The 22477-nt window shown below is 52.6% G+C and overlaps 1 protein-coding gene across 1 annotated transcript; it reads left to right on the forward strand.

The window, feature by feature from the left end:
* The first annotated feature begins 14389 nt into the window (after positions 1-14389).
* LOC108396743 (cationic amino acid transporter 3-like) lies at positions 14390-21352 on the forward strand. The gene is made up of 11 exons (XM_017659709.3): positions 14390-16309; positions 16833-16991; positions 17654-17831; positions 17941-18053; positions 18194-18416; positions 18575-18714; positions 18811-18913; positions 19064-19263; positions 19440-19606; positions 19879-19987; positions 20139-21352. Exons 1-11 carry the CDS (start codon positions 15937-15939, stop codon positions 20255-20257), a joined length of 1884 nt encoding a protein of 627 aa, XP_017515198.3. The 5' UTR covers positions 14390-15936; the 3' UTR covers positions 20258-21352.
* The last annotated feature ends 1125 nt before the right edge of the window (positions 21353-22477 follow it).

Raw genomic sequence — 22477 nt, forward strand, 5'->3', positions numbered from 1 at the left:
CTCTCTCCTCGTGGGGTAGCCAGTTTGTCCAGATCTGTCGGCACTGTCTTGGTTTTAACACAGAAGGTGCTGTGTCTGGAACAGAGGGCCAGCGGGTCACCTGGGCTCCGCAGAGTAAAGGTTGGCACGCCGCCTGTGAGCCACGTCCTGGTCTGGTGCAGCAGGCGGCTGAGCTCAGAGCGGCTTCTACAGCCAGTAAAGGGTTGGAGGGGGTGGGGGTAGTGGAAAGGACAAGGGTGGGGGCTGGGGTAGGGGGTGTGGGGGAGACTGCGCTGGGAGGGGACGAAAGAGGGAGGGGTGGTGGGGGAGGGGGCGTTGACGCGAATCTGGGACACAGCACGGGGCAGAAAAAGCTTAGACTATCTGCTAACTGAGTCTTCATAACATTCACACCGCCTCCTGCTCTAGACGCCTTCAGGTTTAGAATTGGAGGCGCCCGCACCCCATGAGAGGCTTTAGTGTAGCTGGGGATAAAGACTGGTTCTTTCTGGGGGGCCCCCAGCATTCGGGTCCCTGACCAGTGAGGGGGGGATTAGGGGCAGGGCACGCACTCACCACCAGACGCCCAGGCTGATGCCGGGGCCCCACAGTGGACACCCGGGGGCGCTGAGTGGCCCATGGGACAGAGGCTTCCGGGGACCTAAGGCCAGGCAGCCGCAGGGCAGTTCTGTTTCCTGAGCCCCAGGCCCCCTCGTTTAGGGTGGGGGTGGTAACAGCCCTTTCTCCCGGGGGGATCCACGCGTCCCCTGTTGTTTGCCCAGAGGGAGCTAAGTCCCTGCTGCCCCAGGCATCACTGTTCCCATCTCACAGGTGGGAAACACCTGGAAAGGGGGCTGACGCCCTGCGTGCGGGTGGTGCTCACGGGTGCTGGCACTTCTGCGCTGGGACCATGGGGCCCAGGGGCTTTCCGGGTGGGCCCAGCCTCAGCCTCAGCCTCTCCGTCTTCTGTCCTCCTGGTCTGGGAACTCACCCCTTCCTGCCCCTCAGAGGAGAGCAGCGCTCTGGAGCCTCCCCGCTGCGCCCTCGCCCGGTTTGAGCCCAGCCTGGGCCGAGGCACACCGCTCCTCCTTACCCAGGCCCCCTTCTGGCATCACGCGCGGCTCGCGTTTGGAGCCGCCCAGAACCAGCTGGACGTACTCTCTGAGCTCTGGACAGAGATTCCAGTACGACGAGAGAGGCCGACAAGTGGCCCAGTTAATTACAGGGGGCGAGCGCACTGAGGGAAATGGGGACTGGGAGCCGGGAGACAGCCTGCGTAGGATGGCAGGCAGGGTCCTGACACAGGAGCCGCCATTTCTACAGCCAGCACAGAGGTGGGGCAGCAGGTGAGGAGAGGACTTGGGGCAACAGAAGAATGGGTGGGAAAGAATGTCAGGTGGGACAGAACTTGGGTATTTGCTAAACTAAGTGAAAACGTGCACCTGCGTTTTTGCAAATGTTTCTGCTCATGCCCATTGCCTGCTCGGGAGGTGAGTCCATATCCCTACGGTTACACACTGTGGATGAAATGAGAGTTCCTGTGGCCAGGACTCTCACCTGGCCCTGGTTGACTAGCTCACTGCACACCTGTGGGCCATACATGGCTGTTGACTCTATATAAAGAGCTCCGCCCAGTGCTCTGTGGGCACAACACGGTGACAGGGCTGCAAAGCTGCAGGAGAGCAGAGCAGAGGCTGGAGTGGTGGCAGTGCCGAGGACAGAGGCCCGGAGGATGGCTGTGCGGGACAGCTGTGCAGAGAGGCTGGGGGATGACTGTGCAGAGAGGACCGTTGGACGGCTGTGCAGGACAACTGTGCGGATAGAGGGGCCCAGAGGACGGCTGTGCAGACAGTCCCAGAGGCAGAGACGGGCTTGCTGCGTGCAGACTCGCTCCAAGTGAACGGGATTTTAGTGACTGACCTGCCACCTGGAAATGAAGTTGGGTATAACCCTTTCACCCCAAGAACATTTTGCTGTCAGTTTCTTTGGTCACATTGAATCCACAGCGAACTTGCTGTGGCTGAAACCCACTGGCAAGACAAACACACACGAGTGTGTGGAACACACCCTGAGCCCACTGCCAGTGGGAGGCCCTGGAATCCCGGTTTCAAAGGCTCCGCAGGTATTTCTTATCAGCAGGTTTGAGCCGTTCAGGGCTGATAGGCACAGAAGGGATGGGACTCGGGTGAGGGCTCGTATCCTGAGGCACTAGAAGACACAGTCAGCCAACCTCCCTGTCCTGTTTTTCCTTTCAAAAGTGTCTTGCAAACCTACTTTGTTTGCAGCAAAGTAACAGGAACACAGCGGGCGAGACAGCCAAGTCCCCGCTCACACTGAGCTTGCTAATCGGACTGAGGTCCGGGCAATCAACGAATACTCCGCTCAAAAGTGTACACAAAGCCACGGATTCCCAAGGAAAAAAAAAAAAGCCCCCAAACAACAAAAGAATAGATGAACTCATCTTTCATGAGTGGAATAAACAAAGGCCACAAAGTTCTTCACTCTCATCCAGGAGGAATTGAGTTTTCAGGCTGTATTTCTGTATGGCTTCTACTTTGTCAGCTGTCACCATTTCACTTGTGACAGTTGGTGAGGAAATGTTCCTGCAAGTAGAGACACTCCTCTGATCATGTGGAAGGGGTGGCCTGATGTGTAGCTGTCCCAGGAGGCCCGTTCCAACCACCAGCGTGGAGAAGGAATTCAGAGAACGGCTAGAGAAACAGACATGGCCTCGGCGTTGGGTTTGTGGAAATCAAGGAACATCTCCCAGGGGAGAACAAGCAGATATTTATTCAGAGTGGCTCTGGGCTCTAGCAAGACAGGCGGTCCCTAGCCACTGTGTTGGCGAGACTAAAAGGCAAGTCGGGGAGTGTGCAAGCTGTAGGGCGGAGCAAAGGGCGCTCTCCAGGGGCGCCCCGGCGGGAGGCAGGGCAGCTGGGGGCAGGCTGGTTGCAGGCTGTGGAGGGCTGGGGTGAGAGTGGAGGATGGGGGCCACAGCCAGGCTTGCTGGCAGCGACTGATCAAGTCCTGGCCTGTGGGGGCCGGTTGCTGCAGTGCTGGTGGTCTGGTTTCCGGGACCACTGCTCTCGAGGTTGGGGCTCCGGGTTCTCAGAGAGGGTCTGGCTGCCGTCCGTTTGTACCTGCAGACGCTCAGGCTAGAGCTTGGCGCTGATGACATTTTGGGCTGCGTACTTCCTTGAGGTGGGGACTGACCTCTAAGTTGTGGGGTGGTCAGCAGCACCCCTCCCCTCTGTCCAATAGATGCTGGGGCATCGCCCCCCACATGGTGATAACTGAAACTATACCCAGCTACCGCCCAGTGTTAGCTGGTGGGTGAGATAGGCCAGCTTGCAAGCCGCCGTTAAACCAGGGGTGGTTCGCGGTGCTGACAGCATGCTCTCAACAACACGCGTGCATTTCCCCATAACGTGGTGAGAGTGAAGGAGACTCACAGAGTTCCTAGGGCGGTATTCCACGTATGTGAAATTTACGTGTAGGCAAAAGTCAAACAGGTCTTGTGTAGGGTGGGGGTGTGTGCGGAAGATCTGCCACGATGCGAAGACACAGGAGATGCTGGTGTGCTGTGTCCGGGGGGGAGGGGACAGAAATTTTCTTGAAATTAAACAACACATTTCTCAGTAAGCCATGGGACACAGGAGAAGCCAGATGGTATTGGATCAACTGGAAACCCACATGGAAACAGAGTGAATCTGAGCCTCAGCCTTCATCTTAAACCACATGCAAAAATGAACGAGAAGCAGATTTTAGGCATAAAGAGAAAGCCTAACTCCATGAAACTTCTAGAAGAAAACAAGAGAAAATTTTTGAGACTGTGGGTTAGGCAAAGGCTACAGAAGCACAAGGTAGAAAAATAAAAACCAATGAACTGGATTTAGCAAAATTAAAACTTTTGTTCTTCCGAAGTCCGCACTAGGGAAACACAGAGGCAAGCCACACACGGGAGGGAGCACTCATGACGCGTACATTGGACAAATTTATATCTGAAATACACACATAAATCTATGACCTGACAATTCAGCCTCTAGATTTTAAGTGTACACGTACATGTATACCTGAGATGAAAACATGTTGGCACAAAGGCCTGTATGTGAATGTTCCTAAGCTTTATTCACAACAGCCAAAAATTGGGGGGAATATCCCCCAGTATTCATCAGTAAGTAATGGATAGCCAGAGTGTGTTGTATTCATACAATGGAATAGCGCTCAGTTATGTAAAAAAATGAAGTACTGATGCACATAGAGCACAAATGCACCCCAAAAACACTATGCTGAGCAAAAGACAGCAGACATAAAAGAGCATGTACGGTGCCTGTTGATTTATATGCCACACTAGACGGGAAAAAGCAATCCGCAGGCTGAGAAAGTGGATGGATGTGGGCCCGGAGCTCGTGGTGCTGGGCGGGGGGAGGGGGGGCATGGTGACCATACTGTGACATGGGAGAACTTTAGGGTGATGGAGATGCCCTGTAATTTTATTGGGGTGGTGTTCCTAGACATGCTCATCTGTCAAAACACCTAAGTATACACTTAAAATGGGTCAACCGTCTTAGAAGCAAATCACACATCAACCAAGTTGTTTTTTTTTAATTGAAAGAGAATCTTAATGACTTCAGGAGTAAAGCATCCCATCTTACTTTGTGAAACTTTTAGACCAGGTCTTTCTAAGAAATGCTATACTTAATAGAAAAACATGGTAGCATTTCTTTTAGAATCAGGAGCCTGGACGGGATGTTTACAAGCATGGTGACAATGTAACCTGGCATTGCTGCAGGCCAAGAAAAAAAATGTGTTAGATCAGAAGCAAAGAGAGAAAAACAGTTCTTTGCAAATAATAGGCTTATTTACTAGAAAAGCCAGCAGGATCAGCAGGTGGGCTGTGGGCTGTTAGAACCAGTAACAGTTAAGCAACTTTGCTAGTTAAAAAGACCTATAGCATTTCTCTATACCAACCGCATTCAACTAGAAATAAATTTGAAAAAAAAAAAGACATCACAAAAGCTACTCCAAACTCTAAGACATCTACAAATTAAGTCAACCAAGAGTACATAAGACCCTGGGGGCTTCAATGAGAAAAGCGCAACATAAAACAGTGAGGACAATTTTTGGATAATCTCTTTGTGACCTCTGAATAGGAAAGGGTTTTGAAATTAGACACCAAATGTGCACACCATTAAAGAAAAATATTATTATAATAAGAGATGCTGTTCACAGATCCCTGCAGGGAATGAAAAAAAAAGAAAACTGGGAGACTTGTGATTTGTAGAATTAACAGAGCCACCTTAGCCATGGTCTTGAGAATGAAACTATGAAACTTATGAATCAGTAAGAACAAAGTAGGATGTTTCCCCAAAAGCCAAAAATAGAACTACCATATGATCCAGTGATTCTACTTCTGGGTGTTTATCCAAATAAAACGAAAGCACTAACTTGGAAAGATGTCTGCACCCCCATGTTCCTTGCAACGTTCTTCACAAAGGCCAAAACATGGAAGCTACCCGTGTCATCAATGGATGGACAGATAAAGATGTGGAAAATATATGCAATAGAATATTACTCAGCCAGGAAAAAGGAGATCCTGCCATTTATGACCACATGGGTGAGCCTGGAGGGCATTATGCTAAGTTAGAGAAAGTCAGATGCTGTATTGTCTTCCTTACAGGTGGGATCTAAAAAAGAAAAACTTGTAGAAACAGAATGGTTATTACCAGGGTTGGGCATGAGGTGAGGGGGAGTTAGAGAGATGATGGTTAAAGGGTATGAAATGCGACTAATAAATACACCTGGAAATCTCATGCCCTGTCCAGCCCCGTACAGTGATTATAGACCACAATATTGTACTATTAACTTGAAAGTCACCAAGTGACTAGATCTTAAATGTTCTCACCACCAAAAAAAATGATAATCATGGGAGGCGAAAGAGGTGTTAGCTGACACTACAGTGGCAATCACGTCGCAATATACAAACCTGTCACCTTACACTTAGACACTGCTGTATGTCCCTTATACCGCAACACGAAAGCCAGACCAGACCAAAGCCCAAAGCCTCACGGTGTGCCAGGCGCTGTTCTGAGTCTTCTGCAAACAGTCGTGGACTTGATTCTCATCATTGCCCATGGTACGGATGGGGAAACTGAGGCACGGGGAGATTAGGGGATGGGTCTGAGGCTGTGCTATGCCCCATCTCTGGGGAACCCACGACCAACACACACCAAACAGTGTAGAAGTCTGTACACTTGTACCAAATACTTCATCTACCCAAGCCTTGGCATCCTCATCTGTAAGATTAAGGCTTCTGCGACCGCTTTAAAAGATTTTAATGGCTGAGTCAAATCGTGTTTGAAAGTGGTTTGGCACAAGCCCTGGAATCTCGTAAATGCTCAGTGAAATGACGGGATTTACAGATTTGCAGAAGTCTGAACCAGATTTCTTGGCTGAACCTATACTCCACGACTTAACCCTCCTACTGGGGATCAGAGGTCTGTTTCTCAAGGATCAGAGGCCTCCTGACCCGAGTAACAAGGGGAGGAATCAGCGTCCGAAGGCAGGACGGGCTCTCCCTCAGACTGGGTCTGCCCCCCGAGGTGCTTCCAGGCGGGTCTCCAGCCCCCGTGGGCGTCTTCCCTTCCCACCCTCCCGTGCCCCTGGTTCACCTTCGGGGAGGCCCCTGGGTCTGACATCCTGCCGTCGGCCGCGTGCCTGTGCTCTGGCGCAGTGACGAGACCCCGCAGAGCGGCATCGGGACTTACACACGTCCCTCGACAGCCCCGCCCCACCCCGCCCCACCCCCTCCGCATCCACCGACCTGGTCTGTGGGTCCTCTGGAGCCCGTGGGTCTCTCCCATTTGGGTCATTTACCTGATACTGATAGAGGCCCCCGTTACTCTTCAAGGGTGGTCTACAACCCCCCACGTGGGCGTCACCTGGGAGCTTGTTAAATTTGTCAAAGGGTACAGACTTCTGGTTACAAGACTTACAAGTCCCGGGGGCGTAATGCACGGGGGTCGCAGCTCACAATGCTGTCTCGTACACTCCCGAGTTGCTACGGGAGTACCTGGTAAATGTTACCAGCACAAAAAAGAGACGGCGAGTATGTGACGGGAAGGAGGTGGCTGGTGGCGGTCCCTTTGCGATGAATATACACACGAATCAGATCGACGGGTCACACACCCGACAAGCGGCTGGGTGTCAGTCAGGTCCCAGCAAAGCTGTAAAAAGTGCAGGCTGCTCAGTCCCAGTCTCCGAGTGTTGGCAAGCTCCCCGGGTGACGGAGGGAACACCTGGCACCTCCGTGCCTCTTGAAGCCGGCGTGAGGCACATCGGGATCACCTGGAGGGCGCGTCAAAGGCCCCGGGGTTCGGGCTCGTTGGGGCTGGTGGGGGCCTGAGGATTACCGTGCCTAGGAAGTTCCGGGTGATGCTCGGAGACCACGTTCTCAGGGGTCACCACGTGCCTGGTATGGTCTACGCACCTGCTGGTCTCCATTTATTTGTTTAATCTACCCAATCCTGCCTTCCAGATGAGGAAACCCATCAAGAAGGAAGTTTGCTTGGCTTGGCCCATGCCCCTCAGCCAGTAAGGGGCAGAGGTGGAGTGCTTACCTCCTGGTCTGATTCCCGCTACCGGCTGTCGCCACCCAGGTGCCCGGAGCCTTGCCAGTGCCACTAGATGTGGGAGGGTGTTCTGGGCGGCCCCTCACTGGCGACGCCACAGCTTCCTGGAGGGGCTGTCCGCAGCCTCCTGCTGGCCGTGCTCATGGGTCCCTCCGGAGGCCAGCGCTGTCGTGGACGGCCTGGGCCAGGGGCCCTGCGTAGCTGGTGGTGCGGGAGGCGTTACTGACAGTCCTGAAGGAGACATCGTACTTCTCGCGGTTCATGCCTGTCACAGACCTGGGGGCACCCGCAGTCGGGGCAGAGGCCGTGCCCTGTAGGCGCCACCCTTCCAAGGAGCTCCGCTTCTCCCAGGCGGGGAGGACGCCGGCGGAGCCCAGAGCACACTCAGCTCCAGGTCCCCCGACTCGGTGTTGACGGGCTCTCATCCTGGAACATGGAGGTGGTCCTTCCACTGTGACACGACGTGGCTGCGCCTCTGAGCTTGCCGTGAGTGGACTCATAAGGGGACAGGCAGACGGTGTAGTTGAGGTCGGTGAAAGGGTCATGGCTGGTCACAGCATCCACTCTGTCCGTGTTCGAGGCTGTATGGTGACTAGGGCTGGACGTGGGCAAACCCACACATGGCAGGCCAGGGCCAGGACCACATGAGAGGCCAGGAGCACAGGGCCCAAGCTTTTAAAGTTAGATGGTCTCAGAAATGCCTTTCTCAGTCTGAAAAAGCACACCTCAAGGGTGACAAAGCTTGAAGGAGTGAAACTGCTGCGGGTGAGCTGAATCTGGGGAGGTCTCTCCCTGCGCACTGGGTGGGACCCAGGGGGTCCCCAGCTGGGATGGGGGAGGGCTCTTGACTCTGACGGAGGAAGAATTCCCGAGCAGGTTGGACAAGTATAGGTGAGGAAGGAACGCATTAAAGAGAGAGCAGCGGGGAACGGCAGCAGCCGTGCAGGCAGCAGAGAGCCAGGAGGAGCAGAGGGAGGCAGGGAGGCTCACGGACTCCTGCTCGGCACAGGGCAGACCCCTGCCAACTCCTGAAGCCAGGGGCCACCTGGCATCCAGTGTCGGCTGGAATCTGCATGGTGTGGGGACGAAGCCCTCACCACCCAGGGTTTGGGGGAGACGCAGAGCACTGGGTGGGGTGAGATGATGTTCCAAGAACTTCCCAAGGCAGATAAAGATGTTCAGGACGGCCACTGAAGAGCATGACCATACAGCCGCAGTCCTGTCCAGGCCACCCAGGCGACGGGAACTTGCAAGCCCGGATCAGAGCTCTCAGCAGCCCCTCCCTACTTGTCTGGGGGTAGAACCGGGACAGGGTGAAGACCGGTGCTTCAGTCTGGAAAGTAGAATGAAATAGCGAGATGAGAAAGACACCACGGGAAGAGCGCAGAGACGATATGCAGTAAGTTGAACAGTGAGAGGCTTTATTTAAAAGGCACACACTTGGACAAAGGGGAGCGTGGCCACCTCAGAGAGGAGGTGCACTTAAGGGCTTAAGATTCTGCCTTTTAAAGCTTTCAAGAATGGGGCACCGGGTGGGAGGGGTTTATTGGGTGTAGGCCTGTCATGCGGTCTCATGAGGTCTGTCTCCAGTGAGAGACATATGTCACCAGCCACAGTCAGTCCTCTAGATACTCTGTAAGATAAACTTAACACAAGGAATTTCTTGATCCTGTTCTTCTCCAAGATAGTGGTTTTCCTCAAGCAGTGGGGACAGATCAGTTAGGACTGCTCACCCTGCCTTCAGCTAGGCTGTTCGCTGATTACTAAAGAACATGTCAGGAATCTCACCTCCTGACTCCCTGGTGTCTGAAATGGAATCTTAGCCTTAGGATGGAGTCCTTTCTGTTCTTACTGTACTGTTTGTATCTCAGCATTTTTCATCAGAGGCAGGGAAGTTAATCCTGATGCTTGTCCCATGTCCCTGGCCTGCCTCAAAATGAAGACATGAAGAAATTCCTGAGCCTTAGAGTGGTCTTCATCCATGGCTGTGTATTGTCATCCTTCGGGGAGTTAAAAACAAAAGGCCTCGGGCTGCACCCCAGGGACAATCAAGTCAGACCTCTGTGGGTGGGGCCCAAGCAGAAGGATTTGCACACAATCCTCAGGGCCTTCCAGAGCGTGGGTGGGGTTGGAAGCTGCCAATTTGGGAGGATTAAGTTGGTGTCCCCAGGAGCTCACCTTGAGGAGTAAAGGTGGGCAGTCAAGTCTGGGACAGCCTGTGATAACATCGCCCCCTGCCAAGCAGTCACTGCCTACCTAGAGCTGCCCCAGGAAAGGAGGTTGCCTCTCCCCAAAATCAGTGGGATTAATCTTACCAGTGCTTGGGTCTCTCTTGGATCTTGTCGTAGCTCTCAAAATTTATAACCTGAGCCAATCTTCTACCTGTCTTTACCTGTAAAGCATTTCCCTGTGCCTGCTGGAACCCGTGGCCCCACCTCAGCCATCCACTGAGTACCTTCAACCCTCTTCTCTAGCGGATCTTTCACACCGTTGCTCGAAAATTCCTTCAGTTTTGGTTTTCCCTCCAAAGAGAGTGGGGTGTGTTTATCCATTCACATCCCATTGATGGGGGTTATGTATCCACTTTGCACTTCAGTGCTGAAATCTGACTGTGGTCCATCCTTCATCCCTAAACATCCAGATAATTCAAGACACATGGCATTCGACTGTGGCATCTGCTGCCTCAGAGCAGGGGCTCAGCACCAGGGGAAGTTCTGCCCCTCGGGGGGTATTGGGCAATGTTGGAGACAGCTGGGGGATGACACAGCTGGGAGGGGAGCATCCTACTGCCCCCTAGTGGGTGGAAGCCAAGGATGCTGCTCGACAGCCTCAGTGCACAGGACATTCTCCTACTCGCAGTATCAGGCCCCAAATAATGGTGACAAGGTTGAGAAATGCTGCCTTCAGCTGTAGCATCCAGTGCACTTCCTCACTGAAGTTCTCTGCCCTCTCGGTGACCTCTTCTTGTAGACTGCAGGCTGGAATGTTCTTCAGATAGTCCCTTGGCATCTCTCACTTATCCAAATCTCTGCTATGACGTCACCTCCTAGGAACAAAAATACGTGTTCCCCCTCAAGGCCCACCCCACAACCAACCCACTGTCCCTAAGCATCTCACCTTCAAAAGCATCCACCAGTCTCCATCCCTTTGCACTGCCCTATTTGTCTCCAGCACATTTATTACTTCTTGGCACTAAGTTATATGTCTCTTTGTTGGAATGTAAGATCTATGGAATCAGGGTCTTTTGTTCCCCATGGAAGTCATCTGTTTAGTCAACAAATATTAACTGGCTAACCAAACTAGTCACTGGTACGGACACCAGGGCTACAGGAAACACAGATGAACCCACAGGGGTTTAGCGTTTAAGGAGGTTACCGCTACTCAGCTGGAATGCAAGTAAAGGACTGTGGCATTTTAAGCTGATTCAAGTACTCAGTTAACTCATTCATTTCATCTTCAGTGGTTCATTGAGTGCCTGATGTCCAGCCTCTGGGGATACAGGGTAAACAAGTCCTTGCGGTGGAGGCCTTTTCCCCCTGGCAGGGCTCTCTAAAGATACGTAAACACACGCAAATTCCATTTTTAGATAGTGATGAGAGATGGAGAGAATAAAGCAAGATAAAGTGATGGAGAGTGCCTGGGAGTGCGGGGGCAGGGCAGTGAGGAGCTGCACTTTAGGGCTTAAGATCTGCCTTTTAAAGCTTTCAAGAATGGGGCAACAGGTGGGAAGGGGGCTGTCCTAACCTGAAATCAGGTTGTGTAAGGAGGACTGGGAAGGGGAATGGACGAAGTCCAAGAAGTCTGTGGACGGGGCAGGCCAGGGGACCTGCGAGAAAGCACGTAGGTCTCTGTCCCTGGTAAGTGACCTCCAGGGAGTGCTGTCTACAGGGAAGACCCCCCAGTACCTGGGTAGAGAGGATGCTCCAGACCAGTGCTTGTGTCATGAGCCCTGATATGGGACCTCACGTGACACCACCTCAGCCCAAGGGATTCACTTTGGGTTGGAGATGGCATGGCAATCCGTGCGTGACTAGGATTGACAGCATGCACTGCAAACAGAAACTGCTGCCACCCTGGAGTCGCCTGTTAAAAGCTCAGCTCCGGCGTGACACTGCTGGCCTTCGAGATGTAATGTATGCATCGAGTCGACTGTCAGTGTGAGGTGCTGTGCCCCTAGTAGCTAGAATACACTAGCCTTGCTATCAAGGGGTGGACATAGACTTGGCTTTCATCACCATCATGTCTAGGGACCCGGCTGAAGAATTTGTGTCTCCCGTCCCCCATCCTTGGGATCTACGAGATGATGAGTCTTCACTTTCAGGCCGGGGACACATCTTCCAGGAAACACAGTCAGGGTTCCTGCCTGGTTACCGGGGGCTTTGGGTGCTGATGAACCAGTGGGCAGATAGATGAGCCACTTTGCTGGCAGGGATGACCAACCATGATGATTACCAGGAAGCAGAATCACTGCTGCATCCCAGGGCCAGGACGTGCCCCAGGCTCCCATCCTGAGGTATCAAGTGTGCTCTTCAGCAGGCTTCCCAGCAAGGGAACCCAGCCCCACTGCACACAGCATGCTCTACAGTGACGTATCCAGGGGCTTCCTTCCCCTCTGCGTCTTACTGTCCCTGCCACTTCCCTCTTTTTGGGGGGAGGGGGGATTGTTTTCCAAATAAACATCTTGAATTCAAGTCCTTGTCAGGCTCTGATGTGGGGAATCCAAATTAAGACAGTATCCCCTGGATACACAGAATGGGGAAGAAATGCAAGAAACAGAGACAAAAGGGAAAGGTCTCCATACCCCTAAAAAAATGAATCAGTTACTGAAATAAAATAGCCAGAGTACGAAAGACTCAGACAGAACCACGGAAAGAAAGGGGAGTGAATGCAATGTCTTTCCCCACTCATCTGTCCTCACCACTTGTTTATACTGCCTCTGAATTCTTTCGAACACTAAAGTAATTCTTTTAGAGAAAAGACATGGTGGCCCCGGAGTCTACAGAAGTGCACATGGTGAAGACAGCTGCTCCCGCGGGAACAGTACTCCCAGCACCGAGCTTAAGGCTGTGACCACATCCTCCCTCAAGTCATCCAAGGAAATACACCGGTGATGACTCCTTTCCAACTGAGAACAGGAGGGTCTCTGAGTGCGGGCTCGGGTCACTGGGTGGGACAGAGCAGCTCAGCCTGCCGCGGCCGGGGATTCCCTGCCACGGAGCTGGGGGCCCAAACTGCGTCTGAGGGACAGGATCCCGCAGCGATGGGACAGAGCGGCGTGCCCCGAGGTGGGGGCAGTAAGGGACTCGGGCGGCAGATCAGGAGAATGTGATAGAGGGCTGGCGGGAGCACGTTCCTGGGGCAGGGACGGCAGGAGCATGCGGGGGAAACCGCGGCCTTGTTCTTGGTGCTGGTGGCCTTGTGACCCAAGTAGTGTTCTTGCTGCCGCCTTTAAGGCCCTGTTCTGTCCTGTGTCTGTGCCTTCTTAAGCCAGAACTGGGGACTGAGCCGTGGGTAGGCGGCACCATCATAGTTCTCTGCCTTCAAGAGCAGCTGCTTGTGCGTCAGAACGTGTGGTTCACACCTTCTCGTCCTAATACGATTAAGAGATGCCCCCGCTTGCACCTTGCTCGCTGTTTCCAGAAAGAATGAAGGAGAGCTGGGATGGAAATAAAAAGATAACAAGAAAGGGGAGATGAGAACTCTGAAGGCAGATGGAAAGATGAACTATCTGCCCAGGAGTATCTTTTGTGTAGCTTGCTAAGATCACTCCGTGGTTGGGTCGGGAAGGTCCAGGTGAGTGTTCTGACTGTGGTCTGGTGTGGGGGGTCCTCCAGGATTATCCTAAAGAGTTTCCAGGCCTTAGAGACCCTGAGGAAATTCCTGGGAGGGGGCCGAGAGTGCATGTGATAGACCCAGAGTGAGGATGGGTTCTTTACGCAAGAAAGGATCTTGGTAGCTGGCCTGGCTGGACAGACTGAAGGGAAGGACAGGACAGATAACTGGTGGGTCCTGTACATCAGTGGCTCTCAAATCCTTTTCCTTCAGTCTCATAATAAGAAATAGAATTTCCAACATGATCCCATACACAAACACGTGTCCCTAAACACTTGGACGACATACTTATGTTTTCTGATCTATTTTTTGTCTACTCTTCCTTTAAAAAATCTGAACATAACTAACCCATGGGTGCACTAATTTGTCATGACCTGGAGTTTTCAAGCCACTGCGGGAATGAGGAAAGGCCAGTCTTTTTACTGAATGGTGCTGGAACAACTGAATGCCCTCTACCTCACCATGTACACAAAATCAATTTAATTGGTTGTAAACTTAAGCGGGAAGGTCAGAACAATGAAATTTACACGAGGGCTTTATGACATTGGGTCTAGGGGAACATCTCTTAAACAGAAGGCAAAAATACCAACCATAAAAGACCAAAGCACTTCATTATGTCAAATTAAGGATGTGTGTTAATCAGAAGACTATCAAGGCATGCCCCATAGTGTAATGGTAGACACTGAAATCTGAATCGCCATTCATCTTTTAAAAATCTGACAGATCAACAGAGGAACAAATAAAATCACCCACTGTCCACAATTATGGCACAAAAAATAGATCTTCCCTCCTACCTTACTCATACACACAAATCAAATTCAAGTGAATCACAAATCTAAAGTCAGAAGGAAAAACAATAAGGTTTTTTTTGAAGACAACACAGAAGATCATTTTTATGATATAGGAATAGGCTAAGATTTATTAAAAAGGACCTCGAAATTCTTACAGTGAAGAACGATATGTAATTTAGACTATACAAAAATGAAAGACCTCTGTTCTAAAAAGACACCATTAAGGAAGTGAAAAGGCAGTCCACAGAGGGGGAGCAGATACGTACAACAAAGGGCGTGAGTGTCTTGGTCCATATGCAGGCTGCAAATGGGAGGGGCCTCAACAGGGAAGAAGGAGGGGTTGGGTGGGATCCCGTGTTCTACAGCCCCTACTTCTCAGGGTCCTTGATGATCGCATGGATTCAAACATTTAAAAATCTTGGAGCCACAGGATCCAGCAATCCCACTGCCTTACACACCTGAAAGAACCGAAAGCAGGGTCCCTAAACGATATTTGCACTCCTGTGTTCATAGAGCGTTGTTCACAAATGTTAAATCATGGAAGCTACCCAAGTGCCCATGGACCAATGAATGGATAAGTAAAATACGGTGTATGCATACCAGGGAATATTATTCAGTCCTAAAAAGGAAGGAAATCTGACCCCTGCTACCACATAGTCGATTCTTGAGGACATCGTTCTGAGTGAAATAGCCAGACGCGAAAGAACAAATATTGTATGATTCCACTTCTGTGAAGTACCTAGACTGGTCAAAGTCACAGAGACAGAAAGCTTAAGGGTGATTTTCAGGGGCTTGGGGAGAAGGGATAGGAGTCATTATTTAATGGGGACGGAGTGTAAGTTTTGCAAGATGAAAGAGTTCTGGAGATCGGTTGCACAAAATGTGAATGCACTTAACACTACTAAACAATTCCCTGAAAAAGGGTTAAGATGGCAAATGTTATGTCACATGTATTTGTAGGGGCCAAGGGCAGGCTGCCCCAAAACAGCCACTTTGGAATATTGATCATCTTGAACTCGAAGTTACTTAAGAAACAGCCAGGTCAAGAACAATCTGACCCTCCCTTGTCTCCAGAAAGCAGGAGCTCAATCTCCCAGGTGGAGGGTACACTCCCTGCACAGGAAGCAGAGCCACCCCAGCTCTGAATTCCAGTGCATGTCACTCTGCGAGCAATGACACAAAGCCACCAGGTGGCAGGGTCCCTGGAGCAGATGTGCAGGGACTGTGAGCCCTCCTGAGAGTCAGGCCGCACATACCAGGAAGGGGGGGAGCAACGGCAATGACCATGGTGGTGATCATCGCTGCCCCTTTTTCACAGAGGAGGAGAGGGCACGGGGCATGTAGCTTGCGCAGAATCAGACGGCTGATATGGCGGCAGCTGGGTCTGAACCTGGGTGACGTGGCCTCAAAGGTAGCTCTCTTCTCCACTCGGCTCATCAGTGTAGCAGTGGCTGCATGCCGGACACTGTTCTGGGAAGTTCGGCTTGGTTCTCTTCAAGCAAGCCTTCCAGTAACACTGAAGTGTATTACAGGTCTTCCCGTTGGGAGAAACCAGGCTGCTGAGATGGGTGACTCACCCGAAAGGTCCTTTTCCCACCTCTCCGTGGAACTGGTCTCGTGCCCGATCCCCAGGGCCAAAGGGATGGAACTGATGGTTCCCTGTCTTTTCCCTGCAGACCGGAGCCTCCCCAACACCGTCTGGGATGCTGTGTCAGGGTGTTCGCCAGCTTGGTCAGAAGCTGGTCCGCAGGAGGCCCCTGGAGCCATGGGAGGGGGCCAAGAGCTCCTTGGCCCGCTGCCTGACCACCCTGGATCTGGTGGCCCTGGGCGTGGGCAGCACCCTGGGAGCGGGTGTGTATGTCCTGGTTGGCGAGGTGGCCCGGGAGAAAGCCGGACCAGCGATCGTCGTCTGCTTCTTGGTGGCCGCCCTGTCTTCTATGCTGTCCGGGCTCTGCTACGCGGAGTTTGGGGCCCGCGTGCCTTGCTCCGGCTCTGCGTACCTCTACAGCTATGTCACCGTGGGGCAGCTGTGCGCCTTCATCACCGGCTGGAACCTCATACTCTCCTACGGCCTTGGTGAGGTGATGGGGCCAGGGGAAGGCCTGGGGGAAGCAGGGGGCTTAAGATCAGGAAACGAGGGCAGGGGACTGGCATCTCCACCTGCCTTCATGAGCACCTTGCTGTCCCCGTGGTGCGTGGGCCACAGTGCAGGAAACCCCCCGAACGTCACTCGCTCGGCTCCGTCCTGCTGGAAGCGCAGGGAGCAGTCAGCCCTCTGCAAGGCCCCCTCCCGCAGCCCTCCGGCGCTGGGCTCAGCTGATGCCTCTGTAGCGTTTTCCAGACTCTCCCCGCCCCTGACTCAGGAGTCAACCCTCCTCCTCCGCCAGCCCTGCCAGCCCCGCCGTCCTTCCTTACATGACGCTCATCTGACATTAAATAGTTGGCCTATTTTGTGAATTTCCTGTCTGCTCTCCCCACCCCACGAAAAGAAATTCTTTGATGTTAGATCTATCGTGTGTACGTCTCCCCAAAAATGCATCCATGGCGCCCAGTCGGGGTTCTGTTTACCTCGTCAGCAACACCTCCCGGTCCCTTGCAGGCGCTGCCAGCGTGGCCAGGGCCTGGAGCTCTGCCTTTGACAGCTTGCTTGGGAACCGCATCTCAGGGTCGCTGCCGGAGGGCTTCTCTCTGCACGTGCCCCATGTCCTGGCCAAGTACCCAGACTTCTTCGCGCTGGGCCTGGTGCTGCTGCTTAGCGGTGAGGCAGGGGCCGGAGACAGGGCGGGCGGGGAGGCGGGGAGACGGGACACTGTCCGCGGTGCCCACCCTTGGCACTGCCAGCTCTTCAGGCTGAACCGTTCCGTGGTGTGGACGGTGGCCTGTTCGTTTCGGCTTGTTTTTAAATCACTGTCAGATGTTGAGCAGCATCCCCGGCTTCTACTCAGTAGGTGCCAGTGGCCCCCACCCCGCAAACTGCAACAGTCCAGATCCTCCCAGACGTGGCCAAATCACCCCCAGCTGGGAATCACGTACTTAGACTGACCGATGAGTTTCTTCCTCTGTATGAGACCTAAGGTTTTTTTTTAATTGAAGTGAAATTCATATAACTCAGAATTAACCCTTTTATTTTGCTGTTCTCCCCAGCTTTATTGAGATGTAACTGACACAGGTTCTGTAAGCTTAAGGTGCATGATGTGATGAACTGGTACATGTATGGCCTGGGAGGTGGTCGCCACGTAAGAAATGGGCCGTCTCAGAGGGGACAGCTCAGCAGCACTTATGACCTACATGCTGTGCCACTGCCACCTCTGGCTCTGGAGCATTTTCTTGCCCCTGGAGGAAGCCCCAGCTACCACCGGGCCACTGTCTGCCTCTGCGGTTCAGGTCGCATTGGGTTTTAATGACCCGTCCTCCCCACAGGACTGCTGGCTCTGGGAGCTAGGGAGTCCGCCCTGGTCACTAAGATGTTCACGTGCATCAACCTCCTGGTTCTCGGCTTCATCATCATCTCTGGCTTCATCAAAGGAGATCCGCACCACTGGCAGCTCACGGAGCAGGACTACAAACTGGCCATGCTGGGGTCCAATGACACACACAGGTCAGGAGGCGCCGGCCGCCATGGGGGACGTACAGTCCTGAGCTGGCCGCCCCACGCAGATGGCTGAGCGCACCTCCCGGCTTCTTCTTCCTGCCCTCTCTCCCCACAGCTTGGGCCCTCTGGGCTCTGGGGGGTTTGCGCCGTTTGGCTTTGATGGGATTCTCCGCGGAGCAGCTACGTGTTTCTTCGCCTTTGTTGGTTTTGATGGCATTGCCACTACAGGTAACACGGCCATTCTCTCCCTTCGGGGCTGGGCACAGTGGGGCTGCCCTCGGGCATAGGGCTGGTGGAAGGTCATCCCTCTGGGTTCTGTGCCTTCAGCCCAGAGGGCTTTCCTGAGCGGGTACTTCCACCCACCGCAGGGGAGGAGGCCCGAAACCCCCAGCGTTCCATCCCCTGGGGCATCGTGATCTCACTCCTTGTCTGCTTCCTGGTGTATTTCGGTGTCTCCGCGGCTGTCACCCTCCTGATGCCCTACTACCAGGTCGATCCCAGCAACCCCTTGCCGCAGGCCTTTCTCCACATCGGATGGGGCCCTGCCAGATACGCAGTGGCTGTCGGCACCCTCTGTGCTCTGTCATCCAGGTCAGTGCCCGGGCGTCCTCCCCTCTGCGGTGGGCCTCGCAGGGGTCTGCCCTGGGGCTTGAGAGCTGGGGGAGAGGCGGCTGGCCCTGTGAGGCCGGGAGCAGGAGCCCTGGGGGCCCTCCTCCTCGGCGCCCTCACACACGTCCCGTCTCGTCCAGCCTCATGGGTGCCTTGTTCCCTATGCCGCGGGTCATCTACGCGATGGCAGTTGACGGACTCCTTTTCCGGGGACTTGCCCGGACCCACACCCGCACACACACCCCCATCATCGCCACCATCGTTTCTGGAACTCTTGCAGGTGAATAAATAAGACCCCCCCTTCTCGGATCAGCTTCCCCATCTTGGGCACTCCCCGGGTTCCTCACCCGGTCCCCTCACTCTGCCCCCATTCTAGCTTTCATGGCATTCCTCTTTGAGCTCAGCGACCTTGTGGACCTCGTGTCAATAGGGACCCTGCTTGCTTACTCCCTGGTGGCCTTTTCTGTCCTCGTCCTCAGGTGAGACCCCACTGCACCTTGACTGGGGGCCTTGGGCTCACGGCGACAGGGGGCTAATCCTCAGCCGGTGCGTGGGAAAGAGGTGCGTTCTGCTGCCTGATGGTGGATGTGTGGGGGCTGCTGTTAACTGCCTTCCTGCGTCTTCCTCAGGTACCAGCCAGACCAGAATGTAAGCAAGGAGAAAACAGTGGTGGAAATAACTGAGGTGAAGCGTGAACGTGAGGCGGGTTCTCTGGAGTCTGCACCTGAGGCAGGAAGCTCACAGACTCCGCAGAGTTGGGGCATCCCCGCCAGCACCATGCCTACTCTGAGGTCTGGCCGCATCGTCTATGGGTGTGCCTCACTGCTTGGTGAGTGGTGGGACTTCTCTCTGGTGGCAATTCGGGTATCAACGGGGTCTTTGGCAGCGGAGTCGCCTTGGAGAGGCCACAGCCCTCCTGGTGTGGCAGTTTTGGGGAAGGACACGTCCAAGGTCTGGCACACTCGGCCCCGGGCTGGACTGGTCTCCTCCACCCTGACCTTGTAGCTCTGCTGCTGACGGGCCTGGGTCTGATTCTGGCCCAGTGGCCGGGCCTGCTGTCGTCTGGGGACCCCAGATGTGCGACAGTGGTGGGGCTGCTGCTTCTGCTCATCTCGGGGACCACCGTCGCCATTTGGAGACAGCCCCAGAACCACACTTCTCTTCACTTCAAGGTAGGCGACTCTACCCCCAAACTGTCCTTCAGTGAATGAGCTCTGCATGCTTGACCTAAACCTTCCAGGGAAGGGAGCTGCTGAAACCGACCTGCTCCCTATCCACGCTTGGCCCTTTACAAGTCCCGTCCCCAGCCCCTGCCTCTTTGGGGGCGTCCAGTGGGAGCCTACCATGAGCAGGCCCGAGCATGCAGCCCAATGGATGGGGTCTCCTTTCCACCCAGGCAGGGAGGGGCTCTCCCGGCAGACACCTGAGGTCACTTTGCCCCCAGGTCCCTGCCCTGCCTGTCCTCCCCGTGCTGAGCATCTTTGTGAACATTTATCTGATGATGCAGATGACCGCTAGGACCTGGGCCCAATTTGGTGTCTGGACAGTGATCGGTGAGTGGCTTTCTGGGGAGAAAGGCCCCTCTGGGGACTGAACCCAACCCCTTACCACTACCTTGCCCCAGATCCCGCACTAGGAGTCCCGTTGAGCATTCACAAATGATGAGAGCGCCTCCTCTCCCTCTCGGTCTCATTCCCCTACTAGGGTTCGCCATGTACTTTGGATATGGGATCCGGCACAGCTTGGAGAAGGGTGATCGACAGCCACCAGCCTCAAGCTCCCAAACTCTCCACAGAAACATTCCTAGTGGTGAATTGGTTTAACCATAGGAAAGAGAGGCCATGTAGAGTACCCACACATACTGGAGGGATCTTCTGCTTCAGTGGAGACTTGGAGCCACTATGCAGTGTGAAGGATACATTTAGAACCCTGTATTTATTGCCAGTGCCTGTAATAATTCTTAAGTAAACTTTTAAAAGTGGAATATACACACAGAAAAGTGCATACTTTTAAGTCTGCTGCAAGATAAATTTTTGCAAAGAAAGTATAACCATGTAATAACTAGCAACCAATGGAAGAAATAAAATATGACCTGCGCATAAGAGGTGCCTTGTGCCTGCTTCTAGTGAAAACGCAAAGATTGCTACATGGGAAGAAAAGGCAGGATTCAACTACATATTGTGTTGTAAATTGCACTGAAAATATTAGGACACACAAATGGCTGGGGGGAGATACGAACGCAAGACACATCATGCAAACAGGAACCTAAGGAGGCTGGCACAGCCTTATTAGTACAAAGTAGACTTTATGATAGAAAATGGTAGCAGACCAGGATCATTTCATAATGATAAAGAGAAGTGATCATTTCAATCTCTCCCTCAGCGTTACTGAGATATAACAGACATGTAACGTATAAATGATCGTTGTTCTCTACCCGGCTGTCACAGACTCTTTTGAGTGTCACACAAGAGGTGACGAGGAAACTTTAAGTGAAAAAAAAAACCAACCCACACTGTCAGACACAGGGGCTGGGAATGGGAAGTAATGGTATAGTCAATACTGCTTTGAAAACTAGAGGAGGATTAACAGAAAAACCACCATCTTGCAGTCCTAATGAAATTATAGGATTAGGAAACACTGATTATGAAGACAGTTGGGCGAATGTTGAACAGAAAAGGCTGATGTCGCCTGATTGTCATTCTTATCACACCGTGGGACAACCAGACATCACGGGCATCCCCACATGCTGTAACGGCAGGACAGGACACTACCCACATATCCATGGTGGAAAACGGAATCAGAATGCAATCAAGCCTCCAGATCAACCGTCGGCTCATAGACAACATAAGGGACAGAGCCCCATATCAACTGAAAACACAGCCAAGACCAGAAGGGGTGACGCTCCAGGAAAAAAGAAATAGTATTGATTTTCTGTAAGTGATATGACCAAAACTGGAGAGTTAATAGTTGCAAATTAAATGTAACTTACTGGACAGAAGTCAGAGGCAGTCACTTGGAGCAACAACCTACCTTGTCTTTTCCAAGACAGAATTCATATCCTATCACCCCATTTTTTTGAGTATGATAATGGTATACGGTTAAGTTTTTAAAAATTACGTAAGATTTTGGATATGCTTTAATGTACCTCAGCCAAGGAAGAAAAAGCCGTTTGGATTTGATTTAGAACAAACTCAGAGAGCATTGTGAGATTTGAATTAGAGGGTACTGAGCTCATTATAAAAATTCATAACATATTCCTATATAAAAATGGCTCCTACAGGTCAGTGTATGGTGTCTAGTGACTATTGGTAATATGCTCCTTTGACGTGAATACTGGACTTAGTCGCGGTGGTCTCAGTGAAGTTCTGCAGCTAACAGCCACTTTGCAGTGGGTGGAGGACCTCAGTCTTGAGAGCACAGAAAGATGGAGGGGCTACCTACGCAAACGTAGCCGTCAGGAAGCCGGCATCGGCAGCTTCCCTCCTGCAAGTATTCACTGCTCACAACGTTCCAGGTGTCTCCTGGGGCTGCGAATGTCCCATGGACTTGTCCTTGAGCTTTGCCTCCTCCTAATAACGCGGTGCTCCTTCCAGCACCTCTCCAGAGACGGTCAGCGGTCAATGTGCCTTCCACCAAGGAGCCCCTGAGGAGAGGGGAGGGTCTTTGGGGAAGGTGATGTGTCTAGTGCTGTGAGTGACGTGCCCTTGTAGGTGGGCAGCGGAGGCAAAGGCCTGTGCATTCAAGTGCCAGCAAACACTGACAAATTGTACTAGAGAACAGTGGTGTCCAAAAAAATGTAAAGAGAGCCACATACGTAACTTACTTAACATTTTCTATTATCATAAAAAAATAGGCAAAAACAAACAGGCAAAATTGACTTTAATGATTTAGCCCAATTTATCCAAAATGTTATCTTTTCGACATGTAATGAATGTAAAAGTTGTGAATGAGGTATTACCTGGTTTAGGGCGGTGGTCAGCTTTTGCAGGTCTCCTACGCCGTCTCACATTCCACCCCTCCCCCTCCTGTTTTACAACCTTTTA

This window comes from Manis javanica, chromosome 17 (genome assembly GCF_040802235.1).
Source record: "Manis javanica isolate MJ-LG chromosome 17, MJ_LKY, whole genome shotgun sequence".
Lineage (NCBI taxonomy): Eukaryota > Metazoa > Chordata > Mammalia > Pholidota > Manidae > Manis > Manis javanica.